We start from the raw sequence: 18,938 nt of genomic DNA, 5'->3' as shown, positions 1-18,938 counted from the left end.
CGACGTTGCTTCCGTTTCATGTGTCCGTCCTTTGAAAAAGTCCGGGTACAGCAGCTTCTAGCTCGCGTTAATGGCGCCGCCTGTTGGTATTACTGACTGTAGAAAACACGTACAGTGATTTGTAAAGTCATCGGTTGATATTCAATCATTGCCAAAATACAGTCACTGTTACCAGCAGGCAGACTGTCTGTGACAGTTTAAAGAGCTATTTGCATAAATCACAAAACCCCAAAAGCCTAAAAAAGAAATGTAATAAATGTTAATAAAAACATTAAAATACTATTTTGAGTCCTGTTTCTATTACACAAGTGCAAGTGTATAATCACGAATGAACTTCAATTGTTTATTTAAAATCATACTAAAATATGTATTTTAATGAAAGTTCACACCAACTCAAAGTCAACAAAATAAATAAATAAAACAGCAAATTTGGCTTTTATGCCAAAAATAGAGATTTTAACTCATTAATATTACGGTTTTAAAAGTCTTTATATATATATATATAATATATATATTATATATATATATATATAATAATATATATATATATGTATAAACTGATCACCAAAAAGACTGAACGCTTGCTACTAGTTAAACTGATCCAGTAGTCACATGACACTGGAGTTGTGTGAGATGTGGTGCCACGCTATTGGCTACTGCACTTTTATTATTATTGGCTACTAAAGGATCAGTGCCCCACTTTACCTTCCTTCTTTTGCTTTTTTTTTTCCAAGTAGCTTATTTTGTTAATAGAAAATGTGTGTGTGTGTGTGTGTGTGAGAGAGAACTTATTATTAATTGTTTTTATGAAGCTGAGCTCTCATAGGCAAACTAGTCTCCAGGCTCCTTAACAGACATTCAGAGCTCTTTTTTTGGATTTTGCATGCCTTTAGCTCCATTGTCTGTCAGGATGAATTAACACTACATACTACTGAGAGTCTTCCATTTTGGAGTTTTCTAGTTTCAATTAGAATAGCGCAAACAAAATTTGCATGTTTGCAACAGGATGCTAGTAAGACTTTCAGAAAGCCTGCAGAACTACTGCTAAAGACCATAAAAAACAATTGCAAGTCTGCTTGAAATTAAAATAGAATAACTGGGGGTTAGCTAAAAAATATATGCACAGTCCTTTTATTTCAAGTAGTAAAAAAAATAAAGAAATCAAAACAAGAAAAGTACTAACAAACATTTTATTACAGAATTCAAATTCTTACAGTGAAAAAAATGATCCTAGTCTGACCCGACTCCCACTTCACACTAAATTATTTTCTGAACAAAACCCCCCAAATAACAAAAACAGTGTGCAGATGTGAATAAACCCGCTTACAGAAAATTAAAATGAAATGAGATGAAGAGACGGCACAGCACAGTCAGGATACAGGACGTAGCTGCTCCTGTCAACCCTCACTCTACAGTTTAGCTGGTACAAACAGCCAGTTCTTGCATCTTCTCAATTTCAATTCAATGAATCAGAGCATAAAAAGCAAAGCTGGTAGAAGGAAAACAGGAGCTTTGCTGACTCTTCTTTCACATTTGCCTTTTAATCTTCATCAGGTGTCACTTGGGCTCCACTTAATGCCGCAGCATCTCCTGGAACCTGGAAAAATAAAGTTAAAGAGCATATTGTTATAGTCGGGGTAAAAAACCAAAACAAAACCCAGTCAGTGTGTGTCCAAGGACATCATCCCCTAAGCAAATCCCGAAGATTTTTCATATGTATAAGTTACATTAGTTATATAGCTCTGTGTTTTTGCTTTAAGGATATTAATGCTTACAAACGTCTAAAAATGCAGAAGATACCCCGCCGTCAGGCTGTTTCTTTTACCAAAATCTCTGCACGTTGTTTTCTAGCTGGATCTGAACTTATTAAAATGTTATCTGGGCCACTTTTAGGTGAATGACCACTGAAAGCAACAATCCTTTCTGCAGACTTTGTTTGCCCCTCAGGCTGGTGTGTTAACATCTTACCGTTCTCAAAGCTGTCCTTCTTCTTCGTCAGAGCTCGGATCTCCTCTCGATGCTCAGCAGCTCCACTTCGAAGATCAGTGTCGCTCCGCCGGGGATCTTTGGAGGGGCTCCCCGGTCTCCGTAGCCCAGCTCGGCGGGGATGACCAGCTTCCTCTTCTCGCCCTCGCACATGCCCAGCAGGCCCTGGTCCCAGCCTTTGATCACCTGGCCGGTGCCCAGGGTGAAGGTGAAAGGCCTGTCGCGGGGAATGCTACTGTCAAATTCGGTGCCGTCCTCCAGCTTTCCGGTGTAGTGCATATTCAGCACGTCTCCTTTGCGGGATTTGATGGGGCAGTTGTCCACTCGCTTCTTGATGCCGATCTGCAGCTTCTTCTTCTCGGCTCCACTCACCGCCGCCGGGCTCAGGGAGAGCACCGCCACCGCGAACAGCACGTACACCCGCATGGCTGCAGTACCGAGTCTGACGAGAGTGAAGCTAAAAGACCAGCGAGCAAAAAATGGGGGGAAGCAAAATGAGAAACGAGCAGGAAATCTGCTCTTGAAAGCGGATATACGTAAGATACGACCGGATGTCGTTTACCGGGTGGTGTTACTACAAAACCCGTCCGGAAAAATTACCTGAAGTTGGATTCACGTTGGTTGATTCTGGTCGGTACCGTGTGGGACTAAGTTCCCTTTTTCTTGTCACTTATACATAATATATATAAATATGTCTTTTTGTTTTCTAAAGACGGTAGTTTACTGTTATTGACAGTTTTGTTGTTGTTCTTGTTTTTTTAAAGCAGAAATGTAAAGAAAATAGTCTAAGGACTAAGGCTGTAATTCTCCAATTTGAATGTGTCATTCAGCCTTGTAAATCCTAGCAACCGTCTTAAATCAAGTTACATCCTTTTAAATTTGTGAAATATTTACTTTACTTGTTATGCCTTGGAAATTTAATATTATGCATCTGGAATGTCTTGTGTGTTTTGACGCTGAATATTTTTTTCTATTACAAATTATTTATTACAAATTAAAGTAAAAGTGTGTCTTAAATCTTAAAAATAGGATAAACTGCGTATTTATTTTGTTGTATTTTGTTGTGGTATGAATGCCCATGTAATCAGTATGAAAAGCTGTAAAAACGTATTTACCCTGGAAGACAGCAGAGGAAACCCTGAGCCAAGTCTCTGTCCACATTAACAGTCAAAAACCAAGTTCACATATGGCAAACTGTTTAAAACTGCTTTCAGTTCTGTGAAATGCAATTAATTGAATTTTAATGGAAACATTTTAAATCCAAGAAAACAGTCGTTTGATGATCCTGTTTCTTTAAGAAACACTGAACGACGAGCTCGAAACCGACTTTAGCCTCATCCCTCCCACAGTCTGCGTTACGTCACCCACTGTCACTCAGCGGTCACCTGCTTCAGCTGAGGTACGTACGTCTAGTTCTCTCTGTGTACTTAAACTTGCATCTCCACGTACTCGACACTTCGAGGGTCAATAATGGGTTTGTATGTGGGCTTTACAGGGCTGAAACCCACGGGGAGAACACGGAGAAGCTAACAGCCAGTTGCCACAATGCTCGCTCGCCTGTTAGCGTCGCTCGTCAACAACCTTCACGTCGTTGAGAAGTTGGCGGAGTCTCGACCGATTCGCAGGGCGGCTCAGATCACAGCTTATGCTATCACCAAGGCTCAGATAGCCGGACGGGACGCCTCGGACCGGGCCTTGCGCTCCCAGACGCTACGGCAGGTCCGGGACGAGGCCAGCAAAGTGCCCGGGGATCTGGGAGAGATCAGTGGCCGCCTCAAGAGAGTCAGAGACACGTTTGTGAATGAGGTGAAGTCAGGCTGGAAGGACGGATCCAGGCAGGTGAAGAAGTGAAGAAGACAAGCTGGTTGTGGGATGTGACCGAAACGCTGCTGCTTGAACTAAATAGAACTATTGTGTGAGCACATTGTCAGCATGGCACAGAGACGGCGTGCTGGTGAACCATCACCATCAGGGTGCGCTCAGGTGGTCGGTAATGTCTGTACTTGCAATCTGCAAGGTCAGTTTATAACAAACTGTGGTTAGAAAAATCAATGTGTTTTTAAACTTCTGAAAACACGTGGGAGCTTGAAGTGTGCTCTTTACCTCCCACAAACTTCTGATGGTGACGTGGACGCTGTGTTTAAGTAAAACATTTTGTTTAGAAGATTTAGATTGGCTTCTGATGAGGCCTTCTTGACATTCATCCCTTGTAGCGAACTGTGCAATCATTTGTCTGTAACACATCATCCTGCCAAAGAGCCTTTTCTGGCTCTGTGTTTCTAGAGTAAAAAAGTATTCATATTAAGTGAGATGTGCTGCGTAAAAAGACCTTTTAGATGTGACTCAATCAATAAATATTATAATTCAAAACTGCTGATAGTCTGCACTTAAATCCCATCTTGATTGTATTAAACTGCTGTAGTGGTGTACAGAGACGCAATTGCCCAGAAACTTTATACCTCACAATCAATGGGTGAGTTTTACAGTAGGAATCCGGTCATATCAGGGAAAGCACACTTGCTACCAAATGAAAATAACTTGTTAGTAAAGGAACACTTTTTAATTGGTGTACAGCATTAGTTGATTAAACTTCAGGGATATTGATTTGGTCAGTTTAGTAGTAGAAGGGTTTTATAGTTTCAGCTACCTTGGTGTCAATGAAATAGTCTTATTGCTGCCCCTCTAATTATCCCCAAAAGAGTAGGAATTTTACAGGTGGAGGCCACTGACATTGTTTCCCCTTTTGTTTTGTTTTGTTTTTTCTTTCACTAGTTTTACACTTAGCTGCTACTACTGGTAGCATGAGGCATAAGTTGTCCATTGGATTGAGATCTGATGACTGTGGAGCTCATTTGAGTATAGTGACCTCACCATCACGTTCAACAAACCAGTTTGAGGTGATCTGATCTTTGTGACATGGTCTTTGATCCTGCTGGAAGCAGCCATCAGTCAGTAACAATTCTCAGGTAGGCTGTGGCATTTAAGCAATGGTCAGTTTGTCCTATAGGGCCCAAAGTGTAAAAAGAACCCCCCCCCCCCCACACACACACACACACACACAAAAACTCCCAATATCGTTCCGCCACCATCACCCTGAACTTTTGATATAAGGGCAGGAAGGATCCATAATTTCATATTGTTTATACCAAATTTGGACCCTGTCGTCTGAATGTCACAGCAGATTTTTGGACTCACCAGACCAGGCATTGTTTTCTAATTGATTATTGGGTTTGTTTGGTTTTTTGGGAGGGGGGGGGGTTGTCCTGATCTCAGTGGACAGGAGGGGCACCCAATTTGGTTTTCTGCTGGCATAGCCCACCTGCTTCAAAGTTTGATGTGTAATCTGTTTAGAGATGCTCTGCTGCAAATGTTGGTTGTAAAAAGTAGTTATTTTCTTTCTGCTCCCTTCCATCAGCCTGAAGAATTATTGTCCCCTGAATAATAAAAATATTTTTACCCAGAGAACTGCTGCCAACTGGATACTTTTAGATCATTCTCTCTATATTCTAGAAATAGTTGTGTGGAAAACTCTCAGCAGATCAGCAGCCTCTAAAGACTCAGACCAGCTCGTCTGGCACCAAAAAGTCACTTAAATCAACTTTCTTCCCAAATCTGATGCTCAGTTTAAACCTGAACAGGTCACCTCCCTCATGTTTAATTGCACTGAGTTACGGTGATGTGATTAGTCGGTTAGATATTTGTGTTGAACAGTGTTGAACAGTTGTGCCTAATAAAGTGGCCACAAAAAAGATCCTCATGGAGAGACAATTTGAAACACCTACAGAAAAGTGAAAAAAAAAACACTGGACAATTTTAAAGAAGGCTCTACAGAGTGCATTTTGCAGTAAAGAGCTTTATTTCATTAGAAAGAGCTTTATTTAGAAATACTTGTGCAGACACACTGGCCTGGCAACTAAATATTAGTCACATGTTCCATCATTTCACATAGAAATACATGTCTTATCCACAGAAAGAGAAGGCATTGGTTTCTGACAACATGAGTCAGTACATATACACTGATATGGCACCTGAACTTCATATAAAAATAAATCTCTTAACATAGGAAAAATACACATCCAATCAGCATGTTAACAACAGGAAATAGCATCAAGCAGCAGCAGCAGCAGCATCCAACAGGTACAGTGAATCTGAGCAAAAACAGTCATTGTTAAAGAGAGAGTAAGTGAGCTGTTTGGGTTGGAAGACATGCGATCACACTCTGGAATGATTAAAGGAAAATCAAACCCCTTCCTAACCAGACTAAACCTACAAAATTTGAAATGAAACAATTTTTTCAAGGTTTTAAAGTCCAAATGACCCAAACAAGTCTTGCACCAACACTCCTGTCACTTCAACCATCCAGAAAAACAAATTCGCATTCACCCTCCGACACAAACCACAGGGTGTCTCCTTCATGTTCTCCCCAAAGTTGTTGGAACCTGACAGGTTGTGCTGGTTTTATTCACTCCATCTGTGAAAAAACGGATAAACTGCAAAATGTGCAGAAAATGGCTGGATGGTGGAACATGTATTGTCTGCTGACACTGCTGTTCCCGATCAAATGCATCAGATTACAATCAATAATAAGAAAAAAACAGATTTCACTGCACTGGTGCAGGCTTGATCGCATCATTTAAGGACTTAAAATTTAAACATTTGAGGAGTATACATGAAGCAGACAGCCTACGGACGCACATGGAGTTGCTTGTCATTACACATTCGCAGCACAGCTCTGTGTGCAGGTCACACTAGTCCATTTTCACTGATATGGTATTAGCTTACAGTAGAGACAGCCTGGAGCAAGAAAAAGGCTGTGCTCATATGCAGTATTTACAGTGCAAGTGGCAGCAAAGCAGCAATCTGACTTGTGGACTCACAGGAAACCTTGGGAAACTAAAAAGCCGGTGTGAATCCAGTTATAACTGGCTAGGTCAGGACAGTTTTAAATCTTTAACGGCTCACACGTGAGCTTAAAAGTCAGACTGCGCTTTCTTTGCAAAGCCAGATTTGGAGAGACGGTGCTGCATTACCCACTTACAGTAACAGATGGCAGCACATGCACTGATATGGCAGCTCACCTTTAGTAAACAAAGCGGCAGCAGCACGTTCCCCTATTTGGCTGACAGTCGACTGGTAGCTTACTCATACCTCTGCCACAAAAACAGGAAGCATTGTGCATCAGCACTACTACATCTCACATCCGAAGGCAGCTCCGACATGCCGTCCTCTCGTGTGTTTAATTAACATACAATCAGGCAAATACAGAAAGGCAAAGGGCTCCCAGGGCAGTGAATGCATTTATGGTGGCGGGGGTTGAGTGGACAGCAATCAGAAGAATTAAAGCCTGGACATTAATGTGGTGAAAAGAGGTGAATGAAAAAAAAAGGAAAAGAAGTGACAGTTGTGTCTCAGAAAGGAGAGCATACAGAAAAACGAAAAAGGGGAAAGGAGTGGGGAAAAGAGTAGCCGTGTAGGCCTGTCATGCTGTCGTTACATCCAGTAGTTGGTCAGCATGAAGCTGAACAAGGCAGTTGGCAGCAGCCACACAGAGGACGCCACTGGAAAAGGAGAGAGATCAAGAAATATTAGCGAGGCTGTACATGAGACTTATTTTTATGTTAATGAAGCAATCCCCGAGACAGATGGCCGGCTTTTAGTCAAATTTAAGTTGGAACAAGTTTTCTTCAACTCTAGATCTCCATTGTCTTCAATCTGTTTATTTTTGTCCATCAGTGGAACTTTTTGTATCAGATACAAAGCACGCATTTTTTTATTCCTTGCAAACTTTAAGACAGAAATTTAGGACAACTGCACTCTGGCATTTCAACTTAAAGAGGCCGCTGCATTGTTTCATTTCATTTTCCATCATCTGTCTTAAACTCTTGTGTGAGCATGCCATACTTCTACTAGTTTCCCCATTTCCAGTCTTTATGTTACACTAGGCTAGTGCCTGGAGCTTCAGACTTGACATACAGAGGTTAGCATGTTGGCTTTACCTGCATTCGATGAGCTGCACTCCAAGTCAACCAGCGAGTCCAAGTAGACCTGGCCCAGCCACTCCTGGTAGGTCTTTCTGTCAGCAACACCCACGAGACGCACAGTGGAGTCTTTGAAAATAAGATCTGTACCTTTGTACACCTGTGAGTCAAACATCTTGAAAGCAGTACCTGTGTCACTGCCAAAATATGTCTGCAAAGAAACACATGGATATAAAAATTTCATGGGAAAATCATGCTTGACAGAGTAATTCATGCTTTTGGATGCCCAGTTTGAATTCTCAGACCTCAGAGCATCCTTGAACATACTGCCAAAAATCCCCAAACTCTTATTCTGAAGGATCTCTGATTCTCACAAAGAACATTCAGATGAACAGCGTTACCTGTGCTTGGTCCAAAAGTCCATAGATAGCATGGATGTTCATGTCTGGGCGTACCATTACAGCGTGGGAAGGGACTCTGCCCAGGTTGCAGTATTTATAATGCGTTACCTCGGCTTTACCTCCAGACTGACAGAGCAGCTGGAAATCTGAAGGCAGCAGACCTACACAACACAATTCAGATGACTGACTTTAATGTAAACATGTTTTTTTTGTTTGTTTTTTTTATTCTCCCTAAAATAGGAGACGTTTAAAGGTGAGCATCTCAAAGTCCGGTGTTACTCGTCTTACCATCAGTGTTTTCGAGGACAGTAGAATGCTTGACGAACGCCACGTCTCCCTCTCCTTTTGCCACACACCTGAAACGACCGGATAAACAAACACATGCAAGTGTGGCGTGAGTGCATTAATCTTCAATAGAATTTATACTTTATAATTTGGAGGAGCTGTGGCATGTTTCCCATATACACAAATATATCAGAAATGCTTCTGTGATTTGGATCTGTATGAAATTTCCACTGCTGAAAATTGAAAGGTAAAGACCTTCCAATAACCTGACAACCACCTATATGCAAGCACTTGGCAACAGTGGGAAGGAAAATCTCCTTTAAACAGGACAAAACCTTGTTTCTGCTATATTAGAAAATATTTTAACAACATCCTCTTAAATTATTTGATACACTGTCAGGGCAAAATATTGCTCAAAGCTGCTTTAACAAACGCTGACTTAAAGAAATGCAGTGTTTGTACAGAAGAGGGTAAAAAATGTCTTCCTTCAGTGAATGAATCCAGATTTCCTGATGCGGTGCAGTGGGCTTGGGGTGGGTTTTTAGTACCTGAAGGCGCCGTCGTAGCCATCATAAAGGTCTTTTCCTTTCTCGCATTTGTTCTGTCCTGATTCGTCTCCCACACAGAGTTCACACAGGCTGCTGGGGAAACCGGCTTGATTCGCACCTGGTACACAGCACTTTTCAAAGAAGTCTCCAACAGCTAAGCATCATGGGAAACATAAAATGCAAATTTAGAGACTGCCCTGAGGTAAAAGAAAGAGCAACAGCAGTGTTTGATCATTCCACTGGTGTTACAGTTTGACCATAAATGTGCCTCAAATTTAAAAAACGTAATCAGGGTTGTAATGAACTGGAGAAACTAAAAGTAACACAGTTTTATTACAGCCTCTGCTATCAAAGCTCACAGTTTTCTATATTTGCCTCCTGACCACATCAGCTCATACTTCTACAACACACACACACACACACACACACACACACACACACACACACACACACACACACCAAACTGACCTTGGGGTATCTGACATTGTTGTGGGCTGATCAGACCTCTCTCCATCAGAACTGCTACGGGAATGTTCCAGCCAGCTGTGCGGCCATATCCGGTGTGACAGGAGCGACGGCCACGCAGGTCGTCTAGGTTACGAATGTCAGAACTGCTCTTTTTCACCACTGCAACTGCGTAGTATGAGGAACCATCATGGTCGTCTGGAGAAAGAAAAGAAAAAAAACCCACCTGCATGATTGCTTCTCGTCTGTGAAACCAGACCACTGTGACTGTATTTTGGAGTCTCTGTGTTTTTACCTGTGTAGCTCTCGCCAGTAGCTGGGACCAAGCCATAGTCTTTGCCTGCAGTGTAGATATAACCTCCATCCAGAGTGATGGCGTCGGCATCTTTGTTCTATAAACACATGACAAGGAAACGCTGGAGTAAAGATACCAGAACTGCTAGAATAAAGCATTTTTTATATCATTTCTACAAAAGTATTCTGCAGGCTGATGTATAATAGCTGTCTGAGATAAGTAAGTAACATATTTACATATATTCGTAAGTGCATGCTAGTTGTGAGGTAACAAGACAATATACATGTGACTATTATGTATCCTTAATATAGCAGTTTTGCCCCAAAAGGAAAAAATGCTGTGGGCTGTAGAACAGGGGTGGGTTTGCTGTCTACTGTGGGCCCACACAGTCATGTTTGCTATTTCAGTAAAGCTAAATGTTAGGCAATATCTCTGTGAAGGTTTTCAGTCAGGCAATATCATTTTATGCAGTAGGTAAATGCAACACTTGCATTACGTGACGTGTTTGTAGGGAACTGAATGCGATGATCTGAGTTATTGTCGTTTTAGGGACTAAGAACCAGTAGGGAGATTTCTGTTACCTTGATTTTCTTCATACAGTCAGTCACAGAGTCCCCGTAGACACAGTTAATGTTTGGAGTTAGCCCTTTACTCTGGAAGGCCACGCTCATGTCAGCACATTTCTGCTGCTCACCGCTGGATATCACACACCACCGCAGGGCATTTGGGATATCTGACATGGGAGGTAGTTGTCGGTTGTAAAGACAGTTAAATAGGTTTTAAAGCAAGTTAAGGAATGATCCGAAGTGTTTAATAAAAGATTGTTCACCTTTGGGATCACAGTCCATGGCCTTCAGAGCATTATGGTACCTATTACCCATCCACTTCTTGGGTTCATCTGAGTTAGCTGCCTTAAAGGTGGTGGTGAGATTAGAGAAAAGCACAGTTCCGTCTCCATAATCCGCCGATGAAAACATGGGGAAGTTTGACTTTTGCTGCAAACAGGAGGTCAATGTCAATTAACACTGGAGTACTATGACTAGAGTGTTATTCAAATAAAACATGGAAGGCATTATCACATGTAAAGGTTAAGATGGTTAAATCCTGCCATATCTTAAAATACTTTTACACTTTATTCCAAACTTGACAACTTGAAAGCCAAGTGGTAACCATATGTTCACATGTATATAAACCATATGCCAGTGTTTCTAAGCTATTATTTCAGTTGGCCTCTAACACAGACTTGAGTGAAGTCTTACATTTTCAGCTCACAGCCAACCTCCAGTTTGAACTCTTAACTACACTAACACACTCACACACTCTATATGCAATAAGAAATGTAAGCAATCTCACACCAAGGCTAAACTGGTGACTATTGTGGAGTTTTATTAATATCACAGAGCTTTTGCCATTACTCGTGCTTTTAGCACTGAAGCTGGTAATTTGCTGTCAGTAGCATAAGTACAGTTAAACCGAGGTGCTTCAGATGGTCGAAGAACACACTCTTCCAAAATTATTATTGGAGATTGATTCAGGCTTAACCAGCCATCTGTACAACTGACAAGCACGTAACCAGACAGTAAGTGGAACATATGGCAGCACAGCACAGGTTTAATTGATTTTCAATTCTAATCTCACCTTTGAGAGACACAAACAAGGTCACCCAGGTTTGCTACTACCTCCGGAGGAATATTGTAATTTTAGGTATGTGTACATAAATGTGTACATAAATGTGTGTGTTTATTTGAATATATGATGTTTAATTCCATCTTTTTCTTTTAGGAGTTGCTATTAATATTAATTTTAAGTTGTTCACATTTGAATCACACCTTCAAATTTTAGTGAAGATTTTTAATTGACTTAAAATGTTTGGACAGCAGAACCTTGTAACACTAGTTTTGAAAAGTGCAAATACAATTTAATATTATTATTAGTAGTAGTAGTAGTAGTATTCAACCGATTATAAAATCAAATAGGTTCAGTAGTTCAGTAGTTTGTTTAACTTTACATTTAGTGACCATCTTTAATAATGATATTAATGTTTTTTTGTTTACATTTTTTTGTAATGGTTATTCATACTGTGTAGGTGGGGAAAAAAGGCTCTGACTTTCACAATGCAGAAAAATAACCCCTTGGCTTACTGAGGTGCTACTGATGTGCCATTAATGTCTGAATGTTCCTAAGGAGGGTTTGTTTGGACCTACCAGGCCTTCCATCAGCATGTTAAACACCACAGAGGGACTGATGTCATTTCTGACCACAACACCACGAGATGGGACAGGGACCAGGTTGCACCGGCTCCACTGAGTAACAGGAGCTCTAGTGCCATCAGGACACAGCAGTTCATAGTCTGAGGACATCAGATCTTTTGCCCAGGTTGGACCACGACCTGGTGAAGAAGCACCTGGTTAAGTTACATCCTGAATGATAAAACCGGCTTAGTAGGAAACTAATTACTATAATAACCAACTAATGTCTGTCTACCCTTCACTAACTATGACTTTACCGTCAGTGTTCTCCCCTACAGTTGTGTCTTTGATGAAGGCCACATCTCCAGCACCTTCAGCCAAACACCTACAGAGACCAAGATTGTTGTGAAATAGAAACAAATTAACAGATATACTGGACTCATACCTAACTGTGTATCTTCTGTGTAAGAGTGTAATGAGTGTGAATGTGGGTTTACCTGAAAGCTCCTTCGTAGCTGTAGTACCTCTCATTGCTGCTCATCTCACATTTGTGCTGCCCACTTTCATCTCCTGTGCACAGCTGACATAGAGACTGGGGCTCACCTTGGGTAGCTCCAGGGATACAACTGGCATTGAAGAAATTTGCAACACCTAATATGCAAACACACACACATGCAACGAAATGTTACTGTGACATGCAACCGGTGTATTACATTATTCTGTAAGAATATGTATTTTGAGAACTGTGTAAAGTTTACTTTGAATGTTCAGCAGGCAATCTCAGTTAGTTTTATTAGCATTATCATTTTAATATTTTTCCTGTAGAGTTCATACACCGAAGTACCAAAATAAACACTGTGTGCTGTCGGTCCTGCTTGCTGCACAACAACATTCAATATTTAGTATTTACTGCTGTTTATACTTAGCTAGATTAATGCGATGGTGTTGTGTTTAGTATGTTGCTCTGGTTTTTTTTTTTTTTTTCCTTGTTTTCTCTTCTTTTTTTCTCAACAGGTGATCCAGGAGATTTTTCTTTTTTCTCTTTTTAAGTGCCCTTTCTCACTGTCCCTGTTATCCTTTTCATCGTTAACTCGGTTTTCCTGGGTCTTTTCACGTGTGTTATGAATAAATCTTCTTTTTTTCGGTACCGGTACTAGTTTTATTTTGTTGTATTTATCCGCGACACCTTAAAGGCCAGTCCGTGAAAATATTGTCGGCGCAAAAAAGGTTGGAGACCGCTGATTTATACAACCATTTGGAGGCTTTTACTTTAAAAACACACATCACTATGTTAATCATGATAACCTTCCTATGCGGGTATTTTTTTACTGCAGGTTCAACTTCCAGTTAAAATGACACAATGTTCCTTTAGTGTATATATAAATATATATATTCGCTATCATCTGATCAATTATTAATAAGTTCTATGTAACTGTGAAAATAATTGGTGTTTCAGTTTAATAGGCTGTGTTGTCCTGGTCACTTCGTCTTGTACCTCCGTACTCACCTGTTCAAGATTACTCCATAAAACAAACTTAACTGATGTTATTCTCTGCTAGCTGTACTATGTTCCTGTCATGTTGTATTCTGTCTAAAATGACTAAATATTCAAAACTCAAACATGTCATTCATACCCTGTGGGATGTTGCAGCCCATCACGGACATGTAGCCTTGGTCTATCAAGTACCCTATGGGCATGTTCCACCCAGCAGTGCGACCTATCCCGGTGTGGCAGCTCTTCTTTCCTGCCAGATTGTGGATATTGATGCCAGAGTTTTTTTTCTTCACTACAGCAACTGCATGGTAGGTGGTGACAGCTGAAGCAAAAAAGCACAGGTATTAGCAACCGCTGTATGAGACTGATAAATCTAGACCCACAAATGGTGTCTGACATGTTGACACTGAACTCGTATTATCAGAGACCAAAAGATATCTGGGATCAAAGTATAGTTTACCACATCAGTTTTGAAATATCCCACATGTACAATTATTGTTGGGATTAACAGCAGTCATAATGTAACACACTTATCCTAGGTAAACATAATGGCTGACTTGGTCATTTGCTATCTCTATGAAACACTGTGCATTAATGTTAGTAGAGATAAGCCAGAAGATATAAATTCAATAGAAAGACATGATATAAAGAGCAAATGAGATATATTCTCCGCTGAGTTCAGAAGATAATCCTTCTTGAAGAGTCATAAAAGCTTAAAATGTCATAAAAGCTTCAAGAGTGACAAAAGCTGAGTTTTACTATGTAATAATAGTAAAACCTTTACATATGAATAAAACATTATTCATATGTAATGCTGTTTATTTAGGCCTATGTGCTTGCTTTTTATGAGAAATCAAGCTACCCTTGTTTAATTAGCAACAAATTAACTAACCCTTACAAACTGAGCCAAAACTCAGAAATAGTGTGAGAAACTCTAAAAACACCATTACTGCTTCTGCGGGAATTAAGAGGGTGAGTAGCAGCCAGGTGTTCCTTATCAAATACATTAGATTAATTGATCATCAGTAAGTGTGAGCATCTCTATAAAAGCATCAGTTTTGACACAATTTTCCCAACTGTGGGTACCCCAGCAAATTCTCCCCAGAATGTGTGATGCTCAGAGGAACTGCAAAAACAACACACTCTCACTCCCAAAGCGTAATATTTTACACTACATGACAAATCCTCAATATATTACTCTTCCGGGCACCCAACACGTCCCTAGGTTACAAGATCGTAAAAATGAGGAAACATGAGAACCGTTTGGAATGAATCCACACATGTACTTTTGTTTTACTTAAATCGCTTTGGAAAACACTATCCAACGTCATTAAAGTGCTGGTTAACCTTAAGGATAAGGTTGGGGTTAGGGCTTGAATACATGGTTGGAGTGTCATTCTACTGGATTTCATCCTTAACCTGTCGCATAGCATAAGAACGTGGAGGGTCCGCTTTCACGTTCCTCAGGAACTTGACAAATGGTCATTATATTATGCCTCAGAAGTGATCACGGGCTTGCAGGCCTCAGTTGCCATGTTAATTTCAGAAGTTCATTAGAATTAGCACAACTAGAAAAAGACTAAACAAGTACAGATTGTTTGAAGGGTTGCCAGGAGAAAACCTCTTTCCTCTAAAAAAGAATAAGGCACAGCTTAGGATTTGCAAAGCTGCATCTGAACAAAATCACAAGGCTTCTGGATCAGTGTCCTTTAGACAGACAAGACCAACCTGGAGATGTTTGGCCATAACGTACACAATATTTGTCAAATACTGCAGGGTGCAGTACGCCGTTCAGACCTATTGCAGTCATGGAATCGGCCATATACCATGGACAGTGATCTGTGTCTTAGCAGCAAATTTACAACAGAATGTCTGAAAAAGTGATCAAGGTGTGGCAAAGGCTCATTCAAAGTCCAAACCTCAGCCTGATTGAAATGCGCTGTCACGACCTTAAGAGAGCTGTGTAAAAATTAATGAGCGCAAATCTCAATTATCTGAAGTAGCTCTGGAAAAGGGAGTGGACCGAAATTCTCCCCAGTGATGTGAGAGCCTGATAAAGTTATACAGAAAGTGATTATGTTCAGTTGTTGCTGCTAAACATGGTTCACTGAATCATGGGGTGTACTGCATTTTAGGTTCGTTTTTTTAAAATTAATTAATTAATTTATTTATTTATTTATTTATTTATTTATTTATTTAATACCAAGGTGCAATATCTACTTGTCATATTGTGAATGGATAACCTCACTAGTCTCCTGACTGGTCCGTTTACAGCATCCTACCATACAACTGCATTTGTCCCTAACCATCGGGAACCCTCGCGTTAACATTTATCAAGTTGAAAAAGTTAGCGTTCATCCTCCAGCTTCACTGTGCTAATGCGTTTATATTATGCTAACCATAGCTCTGTTGCTAGCCACCACATAGCACATCATTATATACCCGCTAGTCCAACTTTAATAACCCTACAAATGTCACTGCTATTTAGTTTTGTCTTCATTTATGTTGGGAGTGACAGCAAAGCTGTAGGTTTAAATTTTTCAGAAATCCCTCAATCGGAAAATAGTATATTATTTAATCTTAAAATGTTTTTGGAGACTTCCTGTATACCACTAGAGGGAGCCCACGTACCACCAGTGGTACGTGTACCACAGTTTGAGAACCACTGCATTAGAGGTTGTATTTAAATGTTCCAATATGTAAAACCTTAAAACTGAAACAGGGTGTCTTTTGTTTTCATTGTTTTGTTAGTTGATTGTAGTCTGTCTGTGGCCAAAGAAACAGTTGTTAGAATATTTATTTCATTTATTTAGACATTTCTAGTTATTCTGTATTATTTAAACAAGCATGCAGTGATCGAAGGCCTTTTTTAAAAACTTTGTCATGTTCCTGTACTTATGCTGCGCTCAGCTAAGCTAAGAACCCGCTAGCTTCATCACTTCTCCTTAATTGTAATTCACTGATTTGGGGTCTTACAGCCAGCCTGTGATTCACTGCCAGCCATCTTAAACGAAGCTGTTTTCCCCAAGTTGTAGATGTCTTTGGCAGACATGGACAGGGCATCAGCTTCCTTTCTCTGCAGACAAAAATATTAATGATAGTGAAACACAGGACATAGGGCGTCAGCAGTAATGGATGACTCATTAACTCAAACATTGCAAAGATGATAACTAATGAAGAAATATTTGAAACAACAACAAGTCTTTACCAATGAAGGTTTTAAAATAAACATGAAGCTCCCAGTCTGTGGTTGTCATAAAAAAAGAAACACAAAGTGTGCATTGTGCTGATAACAGATCACCAAGTTATTGGTTCATGGTTTATGTTGTTATCTGAAGTCTGACTGTACTTTATGGTACTCGGAGCATTTAATCAACTTTAATGGGTCCTTGTTGGTCCCACATGACTGAAATAAACAATCTTCAAATTTTCTGGGTCCAAGGAAGCTTCAAGTTTGATTTCCTACCAGTTCAATCTTACCTGTAGTTTCTGACCGCAGTCCTCCACTGACGCTGCATTGACGCAGCTGAGGGAAGGACGGATGGAGGCTGTGCTGAAAGCCTGAGACATGGCCTGACATTTCCTCTGCTCGTTCTGTGAGATGGTGCACCATTTGATTGTGCTTTGGCCAAACACTGAGGGAGAGACAGAGGGAGTTATTCTGGCATTAACTTGTTACACCACCTGATTTACAAAAATTACATTCTGCTTCAGCACTGCTATTCCCAACATGGGAGCTGGGATCTAAAAAGGGTTGCAAAATAATTTACTAAATGGGAAAGGAAGCATATTTTTACTGCACACACGACATTCATTTTCTCAGATATTTTTCTCTGTGGTACAGCAATAAGGACTGAACAGTGTTATTCCTCCAGAATAGGGGATTATTCATAGAAATAGCTTCACTTTTATTGGTCATCAGTTAGTAAAGATGTAACCAGAAATAACTGTAATAATACAAAAGGCACCAGTACAAGGTAAATGTCCTACTTTTTAAACCTTTTGTAAGTAATGTTGTTGTGCACAGTTTGTCATTATGGTTTCTTAATCATTTTTGCTTAATTTTGGGTTTTTTTGCCAAATTATTTAAATCTTAAGAGTCTTAAGAATATTCAAATCTAAAAGTAAAATTGTTTTTATGTACATGGACACTCAATAAGATCCAACACAGGATCAAAGATCTTTCATATAAAAGAAAAACGGTTGCACTTTCTTTCATACATTTACAGCATATTTAGCTTTAAAAAGCCAGTCTTACCAGTATGTAGTATTAGCAGTAGTGTTCCAACTATCCTCCACATGGCCACAGCCTTGTTCTTGTTTCCGCTCTGCTGGATGAAATAACCTCCTTTCTCCTCTCCTCTGCTTTATAAAGTGATTTCTGAGTCAAAGTCCTCCTTCAATCTCCAAGGCTCAGCTTAAAGTCCACGTGCAAAGCTTGTATAAGGCTGTATTTTCCACTGTTTTACAACTATAATAGTGTCTTGCAGGGATTAAAAGAAGATATTAGCTCAAGTTTTTTCTAGACTTTAAGGAGTGTGCCTCCCTGGTTTACCAGGTCTGACACGTCTCTGCTGCCGCTGCCTGGCTGCAGGCCAAAGCCTGGACACAGAGGTCTTTTTTAACCCACCTCTGCTTTCCCCCTCCCTCCTCTCCTCGATCAGTGTGGTGCTTTTCCACTGATGTGCAAAAGGAAAGAAGGAATTCAGGCCAGCACATTGAGGTTGTAACTGACTCACAAAACAAGAAGTGTTTTTACCTGCTCTTACTGCTAAATTTGACATGATTTGGGGGGTTTTTTTGTAACCTTCGTTTTCCATAAGTTGCAGTCAGTTCGGCCTTGTTACCACAAGGTGACCACAATGTAAGGATTACACGTAAAAGTTGGGCATTTAAAATCTCACTTAAAATTAAGAAATACACATGTCTACACAAAAGTTATTTTTACCGCAGATAAAAAAAAAAGTCTCTCTGTGATGGATTTATAGTACTACGACTTATTAATAAAGTGTTGCAGAGGCATGAGTCTGTGAGTAAATCTGTTGATGCTGGTGGGGGAGCCTTTTATATCACTAACAAGCAGTGTTGGGTAAGTTACTTTAAATTAGTAACTTACCCAATGTAACTAGTTACATTACTAGTTACTTCTATCAAAAGTAACTCAGTTACTTCAAGTTACTCGTTACTTTCAAAGTAACTAGTTACTAGGGAAAGTAACTTTGGTTTTACTCAGAATTCTCTTGTTAATGTGTTGCTTCTGTAACTGGATACCCAGCCAGATTGACAGTCTTCTAGC

At 40.1% G+C, this 18,938-nt stretch overlaps 3 protein-coding genes across 3 annotated transcripts; 1 reads left to right on the top strand and 2 right to left on the bottom strand.

Moving 5' to 3' along the window:
- Positions 1-1,176: 1,176 nt before the first annotated feature.
- fkbp2 (FKBP prolyl isomerase 2) lies at positions 1,177-2,535 on the bottom strand. The gene is made up of 2 exons (XM_005923883.3): positions 1,969-2,535; positions 1,177-1,597 (listed from the first exon to the last, which is right to left on the bottom strand). The coding sequence occupies exon 1, from the start codon at positions 2,410-2,412 to the stop codon at positions 1,996-1,998; it is 417 nt and encodes a 138-aa protein (XP_005923945.1). The 5' UTR covers positions 2,413-2,535; the 3' UTR covers positions 1,177-1,597; positions 1,969-1,995.
- A 710-nt stretch (positions 2,536-3,245) lies between these two features.
- On the top strand, positions 3,246-4,711 carry si:ch211-162e15.3 (protein NCBP2AS2). The gene is made up of 2 exons (XM_005923882.3): positions 3,246-3,385; positions 3,482-4,711. Exon 2 carries the CDS (start codon positions 3,532-3,534, stop codon positions 3,835-3,837), a length of 306 nt encoding a protein of 101 aa, XP_005923944.1. The 5' UTR covers positions 3,246-3,385; positions 3,482-3,531; the 3' UTR covers positions 3,838-4,711.
- Positions 4,712-5,823: 1,112 nt separating this feature from the next.
- Positions 5,824-18,218, bottom strand: meltf (melanotransferrin). Its single transcript, XM_005923881.2, has 16 exons — positions 17,901-18,218; positions 17,123-17,277; positions 16,619-16,718; positions 13,782-13,964; positions 12,645-12,798; positions 12,465-12,532; positions 12,163-12,347; positions 10,788-10,953; positions 10,540-10,691; positions 9,959-10,055; positions 9,667-9,861; positions 9,199-9,352; positions 8,654-8,721; positions 8,366-8,526; positions 7,983-8,175; positions 5,824-7,544 (listed from the first exon to the last, which is right to left on the bottom strand). The coding sequence occupies exons 1-16, from the start codon at positions 17,941-17,943 to the stop codon at positions 7,477-7,479; spliced, it is 2,142 nt and encodes a 713-aa protein (XP_005923943.1). The 5' UTR covers positions 17,944-18,218; the 3' UTR covers positions 5,824-7,476.
- Between the last annotated feature and the right edge of the window lie 720 nt (positions 18,219-18,938).

The sequence above is a fragment of the Haplochromis burtoni genome, unplaced genomic scaffold, assembly GCF_018398535.1.
Source record: "Haplochromis burtoni strain Fernald_Lab_line unplaced genomic scaffold, NCSU_Asbu1 Contig_53, whole genome shotgun sequence".
Classification (NCBI taxonomy): domain Eukaryota; kingdom Metazoa; phylum Chordata; class Actinopteri; order Cichliformes; family Cichlidae; genus Haplochromis; species Haplochromis burtoni.
The sequence above is the reverse complement of the archived record's forward strand: the minus strand, read 5'-3'. Positions and strand labels throughout refer to the sequence as shown.

Coding starts and splice junctions, on each gene's coding strand:
- fkbp2 (XM_005923883.3), bottom strand. CDS start 2,412: ATGCGGGTGTACGTGCTGTTCGCGGTGGCGGTGCTCTCCCTGAGCCCG.
- si:ch211-162e15.3 (XM_005923882.3), top strand. CDS start 3,532: ATGCTCGCTCGCCTGTTAGCGTCGCTCGTCAACAACCTTCACGTCGTT.
- meltf (XM_005923881.2), bottom strand. CDS start 17,943: ATGTGGAGGATAGTTGGAACACTACTGCTAATACTACATACTG. Junction 12,348..12,464: donor TGTAGGGGAGAACACTGACG/GTAAAGTCATAG, acceptor CTTCTTCACCAG/GTCGTGGTCCAACCTGGGCA. Junction 7,545..7,982: donor GTGCAGCTCATCGAATGCAG/GTAAAGCCAACA, acceptor CTCCTTTTCCAG/TGGCGTCCTCTGTGTGGCTG.